This window comes from Ornithorhynchus anatinus, chromosome X4 (assembly GCF_004115215.2).
Source record: "Ornithorhynchus anatinus isolate Pmale09 chromosome X4, mOrnAna1.pri.v4, whole genome shotgun sequence".
Lineage (NCBI taxonomy): Eukaryota > Metazoa > Chordata > Mammalia > Monotremata > Ornithorhynchidae > Ornithorhynchus > Ornithorhynchus anatinus.
Window position 1 is genome coordinate 3,786,087 of NC_041752.1, and position 14,899 is coordinate 3,800,985.

At 56.1% G+C, this 14,899-nt stretch overlaps 1 protein-coding gene across 8 annotated transcripts in view; it reads left to right on the top strand.

The window, feature by feature from the left end:
• The window catches only part of CACNA1B (calcium voltage-gated channel subunit alpha1 B), a 175,257-nt gene that overhangs the window by 141,005 nt on the left and 19,353 nt on the right, over nt 1-14,899 (top strand). For 5 of the 8 annotated variants that reach the window (XM_029054325.2, XM_029054328.2, XM_029054327.2 and 2 more), the window contains 6 exons: nt 1,828-1,833; nt 7,394-7,510; nt 8,336-8,401; nt 8,552-8,643; nt 9,232-9,379; nt 13,489-13,616. In XM_029054325.2, coding sequence (XP_028910158.1) covers nt 1,828-1,833; nt 7,394-7,510; nt 8,336-8,401; nt 8,552-8,643; nt 9,232-9,379; nt 13,489-13,616 — 557 coding nt within the window. The remainder of the gene's footprint in view (nt 1-1,827; nt 1,834-7,393; nt 7,511-8,335; nt 8,402-8,551; nt 8,644-9,231; nt 9,380-13,488; nt 13,617-14,899) is intronic. The other 3 variants (XM_029054326.2, XM_029054330.2, XM_029054332.2) reach the window with 1 other exon arrangement.

A 14,899-nucleotide genomic window follows, 5' to 3' on the forward strand; every position in this document is an offset into this window, starting at 1 on the left:
CCAAAACTCACCGAAGTACCGAGTCAAAAATCCCTCTATCACGGAAACCGATGCACGATTCATTCAATAGTATTCATTGAGCGCTTACTATGTGCAGAGCACTGTACTGAGCACTTGGAATGTACAAATCGGGAACAGATAGAGACAATCCCTGCCCATTCACGCCCACGATGGGGAATGCTGCTCAGAAATTAAAAAAAAAGGGCTCTGGGGCTTAGTTGGCCGTCTCATTGGAGTGTCCTTTGAGAAGTAGCTCGCTTTTCCCCAGCTCTCTTTCCCTTCTGCGTCCTCTGGGCTCTTGGATCTGTAACCTTTGGACATTTGCTATTCACTGCCCCCCCCCACCCCCCAACCCCCCAGCACTTATGTGCACAGCTCTAAATTATATATTATAAATTATTTATTCATATTAACATCTGTCTCCCCCTCTAGACTGCAAGCTTGTTTCGGGCAGGGAACGTGTCTGCTAATTCTGCTCTATCGTGTCTACTAAGCGCTTAATGCAGTGCTCTGCACATAGTAAGCGCTCAATAAATACCACGGATCGAATGATTGAAGTCGCTGGACAGTCAGATCCCAGCCAGAGGGTCAATGGTGGAGAAGGCCCGGGCCAGGGAGTAAAGGCCAACGGAGTCCTGTTACTTCAGTCCCCGAGTTGGCCACCGTTTATTTTTTAAACGGTATCTGTGTGCGCTTACTGTGTGCTAGGCACCATTCTAAGCACTGGGGCAGATACAAGCTAATCAGGTTGGATTCGGTCCATGTCCCACATGGGGCTCCCAGTCTTTATCCCCATTTTACAGATGAGGGAACTGGGGCACAGAGAGGCAAAGAGACTCGCCCAGGGTCACACAACAGACAAGTGACAGAGCCGGGATTAGAACCCAGGTCCCTCTGACTCCCAGGGCCGGGCTCTAGCCGCTAGGCCTTGCTGCTTGTCGTTTTGTTGGATTTGCTGCGGTTTCGCCTCGGGGTAGGGCTTTGAGAAGAAGCCAGGAACCGAGACATGTGTAGACGTAGCTTTCATTCCGTTCCTCCTGGGTCAATCTCATTGCTGTCCGACTTCTAGGTTTCTGGCCCACAAGGAAAGGGAGTCGATTTCGTTTGAATCCCCTCCCCAAGGCCCAGCTACCCGCTCAGATCCTAACCGAACCTAACCTAACCTTAACCCCGTTCGCTGGCTCCATCCAAAGCTCCAAAAACAAAGCGACGCCAACTTGGGGCTCCGTGCCTTTCTTTTCCGGTGAGCGTGGTTTCCTCTGAGGATGAAGTCAGTTGCCGTTTCCCTCGGGCCAAGGTATGGTCTGAGCGTCATTTTCGCTCCTGGATCTCTGAGGCCAAACCCAGCCGGAGAAAGGTGGGGTTAGGCGCTCTCCGAAAGCAGTTCCCTTGAGGAATTCCAAGGAAATGCCAAGCTGACACCTTTCTTTCTGCCGGGGGGGGGGGGGGGGGATTAAAAAAAAGAAACTCAGTGTTTCCAGTTTCAAAATGGTCAAAGGAAATGCCGATAGTATTTTCCAGTTTCAAAACAATCTGTTTTGGTTTGATGCATTAGGAAAAGAAACCTGAATAATTACCCAAGCACATTTTTTTTTTCCAGTGAAATGTTCAGAGTTTGAGTGTTTTGCTGTCCTGATGACTCATTTTCTCTTTTGTTTTCTGTTTTTGTTCTTGATTTACCTTACCTACCTGCTGAATCACGCCATCCAATCAACATACAATGCGAAAACCCATGTCTCCGTCTGTATGTTGTGCTCCTGCTACTCAAAAATGCCCTAATTTGTAAATAATATTGCCACTATCCATCCATGACAACATCACATATAGGACACGGTTGGTTTCATGAATTTAAACAGTTCTTTAAATTCTCCGCTTTTATTTGGTCTCCTTTCTTTCCTTTCTCCTTCGGTTCTTTAACTAAAATTTCCGAATGCACCGGTGACCAGTTCTCAGCGTTTGCCTGTGCCCGCATTCTGCCCATTCACTCGCGCCCTCCTCTGCGTCGCTTCTCCCCCTCGGGCACCGGGCTCCTTGAAGCAAGTCAGAAGCTACCGAGTGCCTGCTCTCCGCCTGGCTCCGCGCTCGAGGGGGCGATGCGGGGAAACCGTCCGGGGCAATATTTCCGACCCAGTGTAGCCGCGGGGGACGGGAAGAGCCGGGGAGGGGAGGGAAATAGGCGGGGAGGGCCGGGGGAGGAGGGGAGGAGAGAGGAGATGAAGGGAGAGGAGGGAAGGAGAAAGGGAGAGAGAAGAGGGAGGGAGAAGAAAGGAGAGAGGAAGGGAGGGGAAGAGGAGAGGAAGAAGGAGAAAGGGAGGGGAAGAGAAGAAGAAAGGAAAGAGGAAGGGAGGGGAAGAGAAAGAGGAAGTGGAGAGGAAGAAAGAGGAAAGGAAGGGAAGAGAAGAGAGGAAAGGAAGGGAAGAGAAAGAGGGAAAGTGGAGAGGAAGAAAGAAAGGGAGGGGAAAGGGAGAAGAAAGGAAAGAGAAAGGGAGGGAAAGTGGAGAGGAAGAAAGAGGGAGGAGAAGAAAGAAAAGAGCAAGAGGAGAGAGAAAGGGAGGGGAAGAAAAGAAAGATGAGAGAAAGGGAAGGGCAGAGAAATGAGAGAGATAGGGAGGGGAAGAAGAGGAAGAGAGAAAAGGAGGGGAGAGGCAAGTGGAGAGGATAAGAAGGGCGACGGGGGAAGAGAGAGAGAAGGAGGAGGAAAGGAAAGAAGAAAGAAGAGAGAGGGAATAAGGGGAGAGGAGGAGAGGGGAAGAGGGAAAAGGAGAGAAAAAGAGAGAAGAGGCAAAGGGAAGAGGAGAGGGAAAGGAGAAGGAGAGGTGAAGAGAAGCCCCAGGGTCCCTCAGGGGCCTGGAGCTGGGAAGGGTTAGGAGGTCGGGAGTGTCGTTCGGCCTCCATTCGACCTCCTTTACAATCCCCGTGAGATGGTAAGAGGCGGCACTGGCTGCCCTCTCTGTCGCTTACCTCTGCTTCTGGGTTTTCTGTGGCACGAGCTCTTGGGGGAAGCGGCAGCGGTATTTGTGGAGCGCCCGCTGTACTACGTACTGGGATCAGGGAACACGGAGAAGTGTTTCGGCAATCCCCGCCCGTAAGGAGCCTCCGCTCAGAGGGAGGCGCTGGACCATCAGCATCAGTTCCCGGTGTCAGTTGGGGGGGCTCAGCTCCTCCCACCCCCGCCCCCAAATAGTTCTTCCATTCCACCCAACCCCTCAGAGCCGAGGGAAGAGAAGAGTAGACCCTCAGTTCCTTGTGGGCAGAGATTACGTCTAACCTCTCAGTCGTGTTTTCCCAAACGCTTAGTTCAGTGCTCTGCACATGGGAAGCGCTCAGTACACTCCATTGATTGATAAATACGATCCATGGAGGGTAACCTCCTTTCTTGTTCGCTTTAAGCAGTCCTCAGGTCACTTTAGGGCCGATCACCAGTAAGTTCGCTCTGTCCTCGTAAATGTTCACGGCGGTATCTATGAGGCGCTTACTCTGTGCCTAGCACTGTGCAGAGAGCTGGGGGAACATGCAAGGATGCGGTCTGTATCCCACTCAGGACTAAAAGGGAGGGAGAACAGGTATCAGATTCCCCTTCAGTGGAAAGAGGCCGGGCTTGGGAGTCAGAGGTCATGAGTTCGAATCCCAGCTCTGCCCCTTGTCAGCTGTGTGACTGTGGGCGAGTCACTTAACTTCTCCGTGCCTCAGTTCCCTCATCTGTCAAATGGGGATTAACCGTGAGCCTCACGTGGGACAACCTGATGACCCTGTATCTACCCCAGCGCTTAGAACAGTGCTCTGCACATAGTAAGCGCTTAACAAATACCAACATTATTATTATTATGAGAGAACTGAGGCCCAGAGAGGTCGAGTGACTGGCCCAGGGTCACACAGCAGGCAGGTAGCAGTGCCGGGACTAGAAACAGTTCCCCGCTCTTTCCCCTGGAACACACGGCCTCTCCATCCTGATTCTTCCAGATGTTCCCTTCTAAGGACGGGTTAGGGCGGGGACCTAGTGCCATTGAACGTCGGAAGCTTAAAAGAACATTCAGAACTGCTTAACTCATTTCTCGGGGTGAGTGAATCCTGGGAGATTCAGGGTTACTCTTATTATGATGCTGTGATATTTGTTAAGCACCTCCTCTGTGTTAAGCACTTACTATGTGTCAAGCACTGTTCTGAGCTCTGGAGTAGATCTGTTTGTCACGTCGGTCACAGTTCCTGTCCCACATAGGGCTCACCGTCTAAGAGGGAGTAGGATTCAGTCTCCATTTGGCAAGAGAAGAAACTGAGGAACAGAGGAAGTGAAGTGACTTACCCAAGGTCACAAGGCAAGCAACTGGCCGAGCCAGGATGAGAACCAGGTCCCGAGACTCCCAGGTCAGGGCTCTTTCCACTGGGCCACGCTGCGTCCGGGAGCCCCACGGGGGCAGTTTGGATTATCTGGGGGAGGGGACGCAGACCCCAGTTCCGGTGCTGTTCCCATGATGCCACCGGGCTCCCGTGCCACACAAAACCAGAATCGTGCCAAGCCGGGGATTGGGTCGGGCCTGGGCCGGAGAGGGTGGAGGTGGGCCCGGTAGCCCTCAGCTGATCCGGTGGGCAGAGGGATGCGTGAAATACTGCCACCGGACGTTTCCCGGCTATCCCGCATGCCACCCGGGTCTCTGCATGCTCAGTCGGGGCTTCGGGCTTGGCATGAGGCGGCCCCTCCACCCCCGCCATCGCTCTGTGTGCCGCCGGGCGCTGCCGGTCCGCCCCCTGCTCCCGAGTCTCCCCGGGGCCGGGCCTGGCCGCCCCTACTCCGCCCGCGATCGCCCTCCGGGAGTCGATCCGGGAACGCCGGGAAGTGGAGGGGGCCGGTCCGGCGCAGAGGAGGAAGGGAGGCCGGACTCGAGTCGATGCCGTTTGGGTCCGTGGCGCTCTCCCCGGGCCGGCCGGCCCGCTCTGCCCCGCTGGCCGGTCCGGGCCCCGAGGAGCGGTCGAGGCGGGCTGCCACTCGATTCCTTCACCCTTGCTTCCTCTCTAGTGGGTTTGGCCAAACTCGCTGACGTATTCTGCGTCTCTCTGGTCCCCGCCTGTGGGACCAGAGCTCCTCGGTCGATCAGTCTATCGGTCGGATTTATTGAGCCCCTACTGCGGGCAGGGCACTGGACCGAGCGCTGGGGAGAGCACCATAGAGTTAGTAGACAGGCTCCCTGCCCTCGAGGAAATGACGGTCTACTGTGTGCAGAACAATGGACTGAGTGCTTGGGGTTGGGCGAGTTGTTCCGTTCTCTAGGGGAGCAGAGGAAGAAGGACGGTGCGGGCTGGTAAATGCTTGGGTCTTATTTGCAAGGCTTCTTAAGAGGCAGGGTCCACCCTCCTGCCCCCCGAAAAGCCGTTGGGTAAGGGGTGGATGAGATGTGAGACCTTCCGGTGAATAGGAAGAATATCGCCTTATTTTGCATTGGGGCAAAGCATTTTAACTAGAGCCTGATTGACCTAAGAGCCTCCAGGTTTTTATTGTTTGGTTTTGGGGGTGTTTTAACGGTATCCGTTAAGCATTTGCTGTGTGCCAGAGACTGTTTTAAGCCCTGAGGTAGATTCAAGCCAATGAGGTCGGACGCAGTCCCTGTCCCACACGGGGATCACAGTCTTAAAACCCGTATTACAGATGAGGGAACTGAGGCACAGAGGAAGTGAAGTGCCTTGCCCGAGGTTACACAGGAGGAAAGCGGAGGAGCCGGGAGGAGAACCCGGGTCCTTCTGTTGCCCAGGCCCGTGCTCCGTCCATGAGGCCACACTGCTCCTAATTGAGTTCCACCGGCTTGCCTCGGCCCCCCGCCACATCCATCCCGGTCTTTGGCCTCAGATGAAGAATCGCCTGCCCATCCACCCCCTCTAATCTCGGATCCGGACCGCTCTGCCCTTCCTCCCGCCCATCCCGGCCCGGGTCCGGCAGGAGGCATTTTCGGAGGCTTGGGTCCCTTCCCCTAGGCCCGGCGGAGACCTCAGCAGGGGGGAGAAAGCGGGGGGTAGAGGTGGGCAATGGGAAGGAGTCAGAGTGAGGGGAAGGCAATGGGGCGAAGCCAGAGGAAGTTGGGGGTTTGCCGCCCCCAGACCTGGCAAGCCCGTGGCTTCTCCATCTCCGGCAGTCCGGCCACGGGCGAGCGGCCCGGGAGGGGTCCAAGCTTGCGCTCGGCCCGGCCGCCCCCTCCCTCCTTTGCCCTGCTGCCTGGCCGCCGCCCCCGTCCTCCCTCCGCCCCCCTTTTGCTGTCTCATCCATCGTGTGCTTTCCTCTTTTCTCTTTATTTGAGGACTGAGTCTGATTCACCATCTCTGCCTAACTCTGAGCTGCCCGCGTCTGAAAATCGATCAAATTAGGCCCCCAGGCCCCCTCACTCCGAGAGAGCAGCGTGTGCGTGTGCGGCCAGGGCTCGGGGTTGGCTGGCCACCACAGGCCCGGGGCAACCCCCGACCTCCGCCCCGGAGGGTCCCGAGCCGGCCCACCCCTGGGTGACTGGGGGAAGCCAAAGAGCCCGGGGCGTTCGGGGGGGCCGCGGAGGAAGGAGGTAGGGCGGGAGAGACAGAGACCCCCGCCCGCCGGCTCCCCGCTGACCCCAGGGTCAAGGGTTTCGGCCACATTGGCTCGGCGACCCGTGTGAGAAGCCGGGGGCTTGGCCTCTCGGTCCCTGGGAGCAGGGAGAGATTTTCGGCCCAGTCTGGGAACGGCCTTCCGGATCCCGCTCTTCCCGAGGCAGCTGGTCCCGGCCCGGCCGGGGGCGAGGGCCTCCGTCTCCGGGGGGGGTCGGTCTCCGACGGTCCCGCCGTCGAGCCGTCCGAATCCCCCACCCCGTCCCGGCGGGGCGACACGGACCCCGGTCCACCGTCCGCCCCGGTGCCGGCCCTGCCTCGCGGTGGGCTCCTCCGGGAGACCCTCCCCACCACCCCGCAGGAGCTGGTGGGGGGAAGGACCAGGCTGCCGCTTCCTTTCCGGCCCCCGAGAGCCCCCAGCCCCTCAGGCTCGTCAGGCGAGGGCAGGCCCCGGGGGCGCCCTCCAAACAGGCAGGGAGGTCCGAGGCGCCCCCCCCCCCCACCCGAGGCCCCGGGCACCCCACTCTGCCCTGGAAGCGGAAGGAGGGGGCAGGCCGGCGTCTCTCCTCCGTCCCCCCGCGAAGAGCTGGCTCTGGTGTGGAGTGGGGGCACTCTCTGATTTGCTGCATGGGAAAGTGATTTGCAATGACCGAGTGTTTCTTTTGGAAGGTTTTCTGGTGGCCGATTGCTGCTTAGACCTTGAAGCGGTAATTTTTGATTTTCTTTTGGTTTTCGGTTGCGTTCTTTTGGAACCCCCTTTCTCTGGGGCGGCGGGGCCGGGAGACTGGGGGGGCCGGGCTCTCCGGGTCCGAGAAAGCCCTCTCCTCTCCCCCAGAACAACTTCATCAACCTCAGCTTCCTGAGGCTCTTCCGGGCAGCCCGGCTCATCAAACTTCTGAGGCAAGGGTACACCATCCGCATCCTGCTCTGGACCTTCGTCCAGTCCTTCAAGGTGCGTGCCGGGCCGGGGAGGGAGGCGGGGCGCCTTCGCACCGGGGCATTCATTCGGTCGTATTTATTGAGCGCTCACGGTGTGCTGAGCGCTGCCCTCGGCGCTTGGGAAAGGACAATGAACAGACACGTTCCCCGGCCACAACGAGCTTACGGTCTAGAGGGGGAGACGGACACGAATCGAAAGAAATAAATGTCAGATGTGGACGGAAGTGCTGTGGGGCTGGGACGCAGTGGCAGGAGGAATTGGGACAAGAGGGCTTAATCAGGGAAGGCCTCTTGGAGGAGGTGGGCCTTCAATAAGGCTCTGAAGAGAGGAAGAGTCATTGTCAGCTTGGCTTGCACTCGCCTGTGATTCCACCGCCCGAAGCCTGCTCTCGGAGAGCCGGTTTCCTGGGGTCCCCCGGGCATCCGGTCCATCCGTCCGGCCCTTCCGGGCCCTCCCTTGGCCCGCCTCGGGGTGAGGGTAGAGGGTGCGGGCGCCCTGGCTCCCTCAGCCAGCGACAGCCGCCTCGGCTTGGGAACGAAGGATGATGGGTTACGTGCGGGAGGAGATTCCCTGAGCCGTGACGGGGCAGAGAGGGGACCCACCGGTCGGGGTGGGGGCCGCGTGCGTCCAAACTGTTCCTGGAAGGAACCCATAGTCTGAGCAGTCAGAGTCCGGGAAGAGCGCTTCAAGGGGAGGAACAGCTGAGTGGAAAGTCATTCCGTCCCCTCACCCTCCACACGCACAAATACCTGAGAAGAGAGCCGCTAGTGGGCTTTTACCTTGGCCATCTCGGGGAGTGCCCAGGCCCCCCACTGACCGGGCCCCCCGTCCCCACAGGCTCTGCCCTACGTCTGCCTGCTGATCGCCATGCTGTTCTTCATCTACGCCATCATCGGCATGCAGGTGAGCCGGGGGACGCGGCGGGGACGTGGCCCGCGCACGCACGTACACCCACCCACACGCACACGCGCGAGCGGCGGAAAATCCCGCCGCGGAAAGGGCCTGGGGTCCGGCCCAGCTTCCTCATGGCACCTGGCGTTTCCCCCCCTCCAGGTGTTCGGCAACATCGCCCTGGACGACGAAACCAGCATCAATCGGCACAACAACTTCCGCACCTTCTTACAAGCCCTGATGCTGCTCTTCAGGTACGGGCGTCCTTCCCCGGGAGCTCGAACAGCCCCTTAGGCCAGGCATCTCCCGAGGGGTCCCCGGGCTCCGGGGTGGGCAGGTGCTGCTGCATCGTGTCCCCTTCAGACACGTTCCCGACCGGCGGGTCCGCATTTTGGGGCGCGTACGCTGCCTCCTGCCTTCTGGGGGTACCAGCCATCTGGACGGTCAGGACGTCTTCCTCCGGGGGGGGCGGTGCGCAACCTGGAAGCAGAAGATCGTGGGGAAGGGGAGCCCTCCGGCCACCCAGCCCACCCTCTCCACGGAACCACAAGCCAGAAGGCGGGGAGGGACTCGGCGTCCGGGCCGATCCCCACCGTTCAGATTCCCCAGGGCGGATGTCCCTTCCCGCAAAGGATTCTAGGACCCCGAAGGTTGGGCGGGCTGCCGGCCCAAGGCCGGCCTTTGAGGTCCCGCGGGGGTTCGGGCCGTACCCTGAGGGACAGGAGAGGGATTAAGCTCCGGGTGTGAGCTGCTGGGGTCAGAACGGTGGGTGCCCCTTGGCTCCCGGGCCGCCCCCTCCCCAGCTCTGGTCCTCTCTGCCTCCCCCTCCTCCCCGCCTGCAGGAGCGCCACGGGAGAAGCCTGGCACGAGATCATGCTGTCGTGCCTGAGCAACCGCGAGTGCGACCCGGCCTCCCACCTGAAGAACGAATGTGGGAGCGACTTCGCTTACTTTTACTTCGTCTCCTTCATCTTCCTCTGTTCCTTTCTGGTGAGTCCAAGCCTCAGAACCTCCTCCTCCACCTCACGTTGAGGCCGGGCCTCCCGGCCACAGAATCCCCTCTGGGCCTCTTGGGGGCCCCTACTTAGCGGGTCCTATAACTTTCTGAATTCGATTTAGAAAGCATTTATTGTCCTGGCATTAAGAACCCTTTAATCTCAGATGGGCTGAGCGATAATTAATGAAATGCTCAGGATTTTAACTTTCTCCCCCTGTGGAGAGGGTCTCATTTTTCAAATCGGCATTCACGTGGCAGGGCTTTCTGATCCTCCGCAGTCCCTGAGAGGAGGAGAGAAGCAGTGTGGCCTAGTGGATGGAGCCCGGGCCTGGGAGGCGGAAGGATCTGAGTTCTAATTTGGGCTCGTCTGCCCTGTGACCTTGGGCAAGTCACTTCGCTTCTCTGGGCCTCAGTTTCCTCGTTGGTAAAATGGGGATGAAGACTGTGAGCCCTACGTGGGACGGGGACTGCGTCCAGCCCGATTAACTTGTGTCTACCCCAGCGCTTAGTACGGGGCCTGGCACACAATAAGCACTTAACAAGTACTACAATTATAATAATTATAATAACATACGAGGAAACTGAGATCCGGAGAAGTGAAGTGACTTGCCTCCTTTGAGATTCCTAGGCCCGGGCTCTTTCCTCTTGGGCACACTGCTCTGAAATTAAGCAACATTTCTTTCCTGTTGCAGACCTCCCAGCCCTGGGGTTCAGGCAGAAAGTGGAGGGTCTTATTTTGGCTTGAAGCCGTAGAGGGGAATTGGGACGGGCAGAAGTAATGAATCTGGGCACTTTTAGAGTGGAGCTAGGTTTACGTTTATATCTCTCTAGCCTTATACGGAGTGTGCTTATAAATAGGAGTCCGTAGAAGGAGTTTGTTTTCCCAGCTCCATTTTTCAGGTTATAAAATTCACAGAAGGAATGTGCGGATTGGATCACCAGAAATTCTACAAAAGGCACCATCTATGTATTCAAGAAATACCTTTCAAAACGATGATGATCACCAGCGGTATTTATTGAACGCTTACTGTGTGCAGAGCACGGTACTAAGCGCTTGGGAGAGTTTGACCCAGCACAGTTGGTAGATACGTTCTCATCATCTGGATAAAGTCTTTATCGTGTTGCTGGCTTTCTGAGAGGAAAGATTTAAGATTTTCTTTCAAAGGACTGCTCCAGCGTGTTTCCAAATACATCAGGGTTGTGTTATTTGAAAATCAGGGCGAACTCTGCTGCCCAGTGACGTGTGTGTTATCATATCCATGTTATCGTAGTTCATTCATTCATCCATTCAATCATATCTATTGAGCGCTTACTGTGTGCAAAGCACTGTACTCAGCGCTTGAGCTCTGTTCGAAGCGTACAGTTATAATTACGAGAGAGTTCATTGTCGAGGCATAGAAAAGTGAAGTGATTTGCCCGGAGTCACACAGAGGCAAATGTCGGAGCCAGGAATAGAACCCAGAACTCCCGTCTTCCATTCCTGTGCTTTTTCCGCTGAGCCACGCTGCTTCTTCCCAAGCAGGAGACGGTGGGCTCTTCTGGACACTCCCAGGAGACGTTTCAGGGTGAGAAAGCAAGAACTGGCTTAGCTTACAGTCTCTAGACTCCTTACGGGCAAGGAACGTGTCTCTTATTTCTGTTGGATTGTACTCTCCCGTGTGCTTCTTACAGTGCTCTGCGCGTAGTAAGTGCTCGGCAGATACCATTAATTGATTGGGATCCGGCCTACCTTTCCTGCTCCAGGGGCCGGAGAGAGGCCCCCTGCAGCTCTTGAGAAGTTTCTGACCTATTAATTCCCCAACAACTCCACACTTTAAAGGCAGAGTTCTCCCTTCAGGCCCCCTACTGCACACTCTCTATTCCCTCTGATGTTTTCATAATAATGATGGTATTTGTTAAGTGCTTACCGCGTGCCCAGCCCTGTTCTAAGTGCTAGGGTAGATACGAAGTAATCAGGTTGGACACGGTCCCTGGCCCACACGGGGCTCACAGTCTTAACCCCCATTTTGCACAAGAGGGAACCGAGGCACAGAGAAGTCAGGAGACTTGTCCAAGGTCACCCGGTAGACAAGAGGCAAAGCTGGGATTAGAACCCAGGTCTCCGGCCTGGGCTCTTTCCACTGGGCCACAGTGCCGCCCTGGTCCTTACCTCTCCCTTTCCCCTCCTCCCCGGGCTTCTCCCTCTACTTAGCCTCTTCTTTCCCGACCCTTGGGATGGTCCAAGGCCAAGGCAGGAAACCTGGCTGCCGGGAACGGAAAAGGAGAGCTAAAACCGTAGAAGGGCGAGCTTATTTCTCGCCTTTCAGCCTGTTTGGCTTCGTTTCCCCAGAAGCCTCCGCCTCCCTGCCCGGGATGAAGTCTTTTGAGATCAGCCCCTGCTGTTTCCAGTGAGTTAGAGCTCGTTACTCCCAGATTATGGAGGAAATTAGGGGCCTGTTGAAAGACATGTTTCAGAGGCGGTTCCAGACCCTTCCTGTCTTTTTTCCTAACGAAAAAAAGCCCCACAGCTTGGACAGGTGGAGCTTTAAAAGTTCCCGTTCCCGTTCCACTTCTGCCTTCCTGTAAGCTCTGGATTTGCACCGATCTTCTCAGCCCTAATGCGACTGTTCTTTTGGGTAGCAGTGGGGGAGAGCTAGGGACCTCACGCCGCTCTCACCAGCTCACAACGCCCCTCCAATCCGACCGTCGCATTTCTGTTTAAAGGTACTTGTGAAGCGCTAACTGTGTCCCGAGCACTCTACTAAAAGCTGGGCTCGATGCAAGTTAACCAGGTCGGACACGGGCTCTGTCCCACACGGGGCTCACGGTCTAAGTAGGAGGGACGTCGAATCGAAAGCCCATTTTACAGACGATGAAATGAAGGCGCAGAGAAGTGAAATGACTTGTCCGGGCTCACCCAGCAGGCGAGTGGCGGAGGCGGGATCAGAACTCAGGTCCTCGGTCTCCCAGGCTCGGGCTCTTCCCGTTAGGCTACTCAGATTGACTTGTGGAGATCCCCAGTCCCAGGAAATCAGAGCTCCCCTAAGTGCTCCTTCTCCCCCTTCTCTCCATTCATTCAATCGCATTTATTGAGCGCTTACTCTGTGCAGAACACTGTACTAAGCGCTTGGAAAGTACAAATCAGCAACAGAGAGAGACAATCCCTTCCCACCACAGGCTCACAGTCTGCGGGGAAGGGGGAGGCAGAGAGCAATGAAAGTAAAACGACATCAACATAAATAAATAGAATTATAGATATACGCCTATATACGTTAGTGCTGTGGGGCGGGGAGTGGGGGGAAGAGCAAAGGGAGCGAGTTCAGGTGATGCGGAAGGAGGGGGGAGCTAAGGAAAAGGGCACTTCGTCTGGGAAGACCTCTTGGAGGAGGCCTAGTGGCAAGAGCACAGTCTTGGGAGTCAGAGGTTGTGGGTTCTAATCCCACTTGTCTGCTGGGTGACCTTGGGCAAGCCACTTAACTTCTCCGGGCCTCAGTTACCTCATCTGTAAAATGGGGATTAAGACTGTGAGCCCCATGTGGGACAGGGACTGCGTAAGCTCGTTTTGGGCAGGGAACGTGTCGGTTTATTGTTAGATTGTACTCTCCCAAACGCTTAGTACAGTGCTCTGCGGTAAGCACTCAATAAATACAATCGAATGAGTTACAACCTGATTCCTCTATCTACCCCAGTGCTTATGACAGTGCTTGCAGCATGGTCTAGTGGCAAGAGCCCGAGCTTGGGAGTCAGAGCTCGTGGGTTCTAATCCCGCCTCTGCCACTTGTCTGCTGGGTGACCTTGGGCAAGTTACTTCACTTCTCTGTGCCTCAATTACCTCATCTGTAAAATGGGGATGGAGGCCGTGAGCCCCACGTGGGACAGCCTGATCACCTCGTATCTCCCCCTTAGAACAGTGCTTGGCACATAGTAAGCGCTTAACAAATACCGTCATTATCATTGTTATTGTAGTGAGCGCTCAATGAATATAATGGTATTACTAATAATAAAAATAGCGGGTCTCCCAACTCTCTCGTATCGTCCTCTCCCAACCGCTTAGCCCAGTGCTCTGCGCACAGTAAGCGCTCAGTACATGCCACTGACTGACTGATGGATTGGCTCCGTGCAGATGCTGAACCTCTTCGTGGCGGTGATCATGGACAACTTCGAGTACCTGACCCGAGACTCGTCCATCCTGGGCCCCCACCACCTGGACGAGTTCATCCGCGTCTGGGCCGAGTACGACCCGGCCGCCTGGTATGTCGTCGTCACCGGCACCGTCGGCGAGACTGGTCGAGCGCTTACCGCGTGCAGAGCACTGGACGGAGCGCTTGGGAGAGTACACGGTTTAACAGACCTGGCAAGCACGTTACCCGCCCGCCGGGAGCTGGCGGTCTAGAAGAGGAGCTTATAGTCTGCCTAATAGCTCTATCGAGATCATCGTCACCATTAATGACATTTTTTGAGCGCTTACGTTGTGCAGAGCACTGTACTAAGCGCTTGGGAGAGGACAGATTCCCTGCTCACAAGGAGCTCAGCGTCTGAAGTCCCCTGCTTTTCCTGTGGACGTTGCCAGATATTTGAATTCCTCTTCTCATTATTATTATTATGGCAGTTATTAAGGACGTGCTATGGGCCAATCACTAAGGTAGGCACCAGATACTCCGACCACCTACAGTCCCTCGTCCCACACAGGGCTCACGGTCTAAGAGGGAGGGAGAACAGGTCGTTGATACCCATTTTACAGGCGAGGAAATTGAGGCCCAGAGAGGTTAACTGACGCTCCCAAGGTGCCACAGCCGGCAAGCGGCGGAGCTGGGACTTGAACCCGGGTCTCCTGACGCCTAGGCCCGGGCTCTTTCCACTAAGCCACACTTCCTCCCAGTTAGATCAATGGAATTATTGGAATTAATAGCCTGAGAGTCAGGTCGATGCATTTTCACGTTCCTACAGTGCAGGCACCCCCCCAGGGCCACTCAAACTGGATGGGGAAATTTATTTGTTCGTCTGTTCGTTTAATGGTATTTGTTAAGCGCTTGCTATGTGCCAGGCACTGTCCTAAGCACTGGGGTAGATACAAGATAAGTAGGATGGGCACAAGCCCTCTCCCATGTGGGGCTCACAGTCTTCATCCCCATTTTACAGATGAGGGAACTGAGGCCCGGAGAATAATAATAGTCATAATAATAAAGCGCCTGGGAGAGGACAATGTAACAGACACATTCCCTGCCCACAAAAGGGATGGTTTTATGGAGCCGATGCAGATTGTGTGCAGACACTGTACCGAGCACTTGGAAGAGCGCAATAGAGTTAGTTGATCCCCGCCCGCGGGGAGCTTAGTGTCTGCTGTGGGCTGAGCGCTTGGGAGAGGATGATAAGAGTAAACAGATACGCTCCCTGCTGCGTCCCCTCCCCACAGGTCTCCCCCAAACGCTGATACCTTGGAGGCAGCGATCTTCGTCCCGTGAGGTTGCCGTCAATCGGTCTCTCAGAGGGACCGTGTGCAGAGCACTGGATTAAGCGCTTGGGAAAGTAGAGTA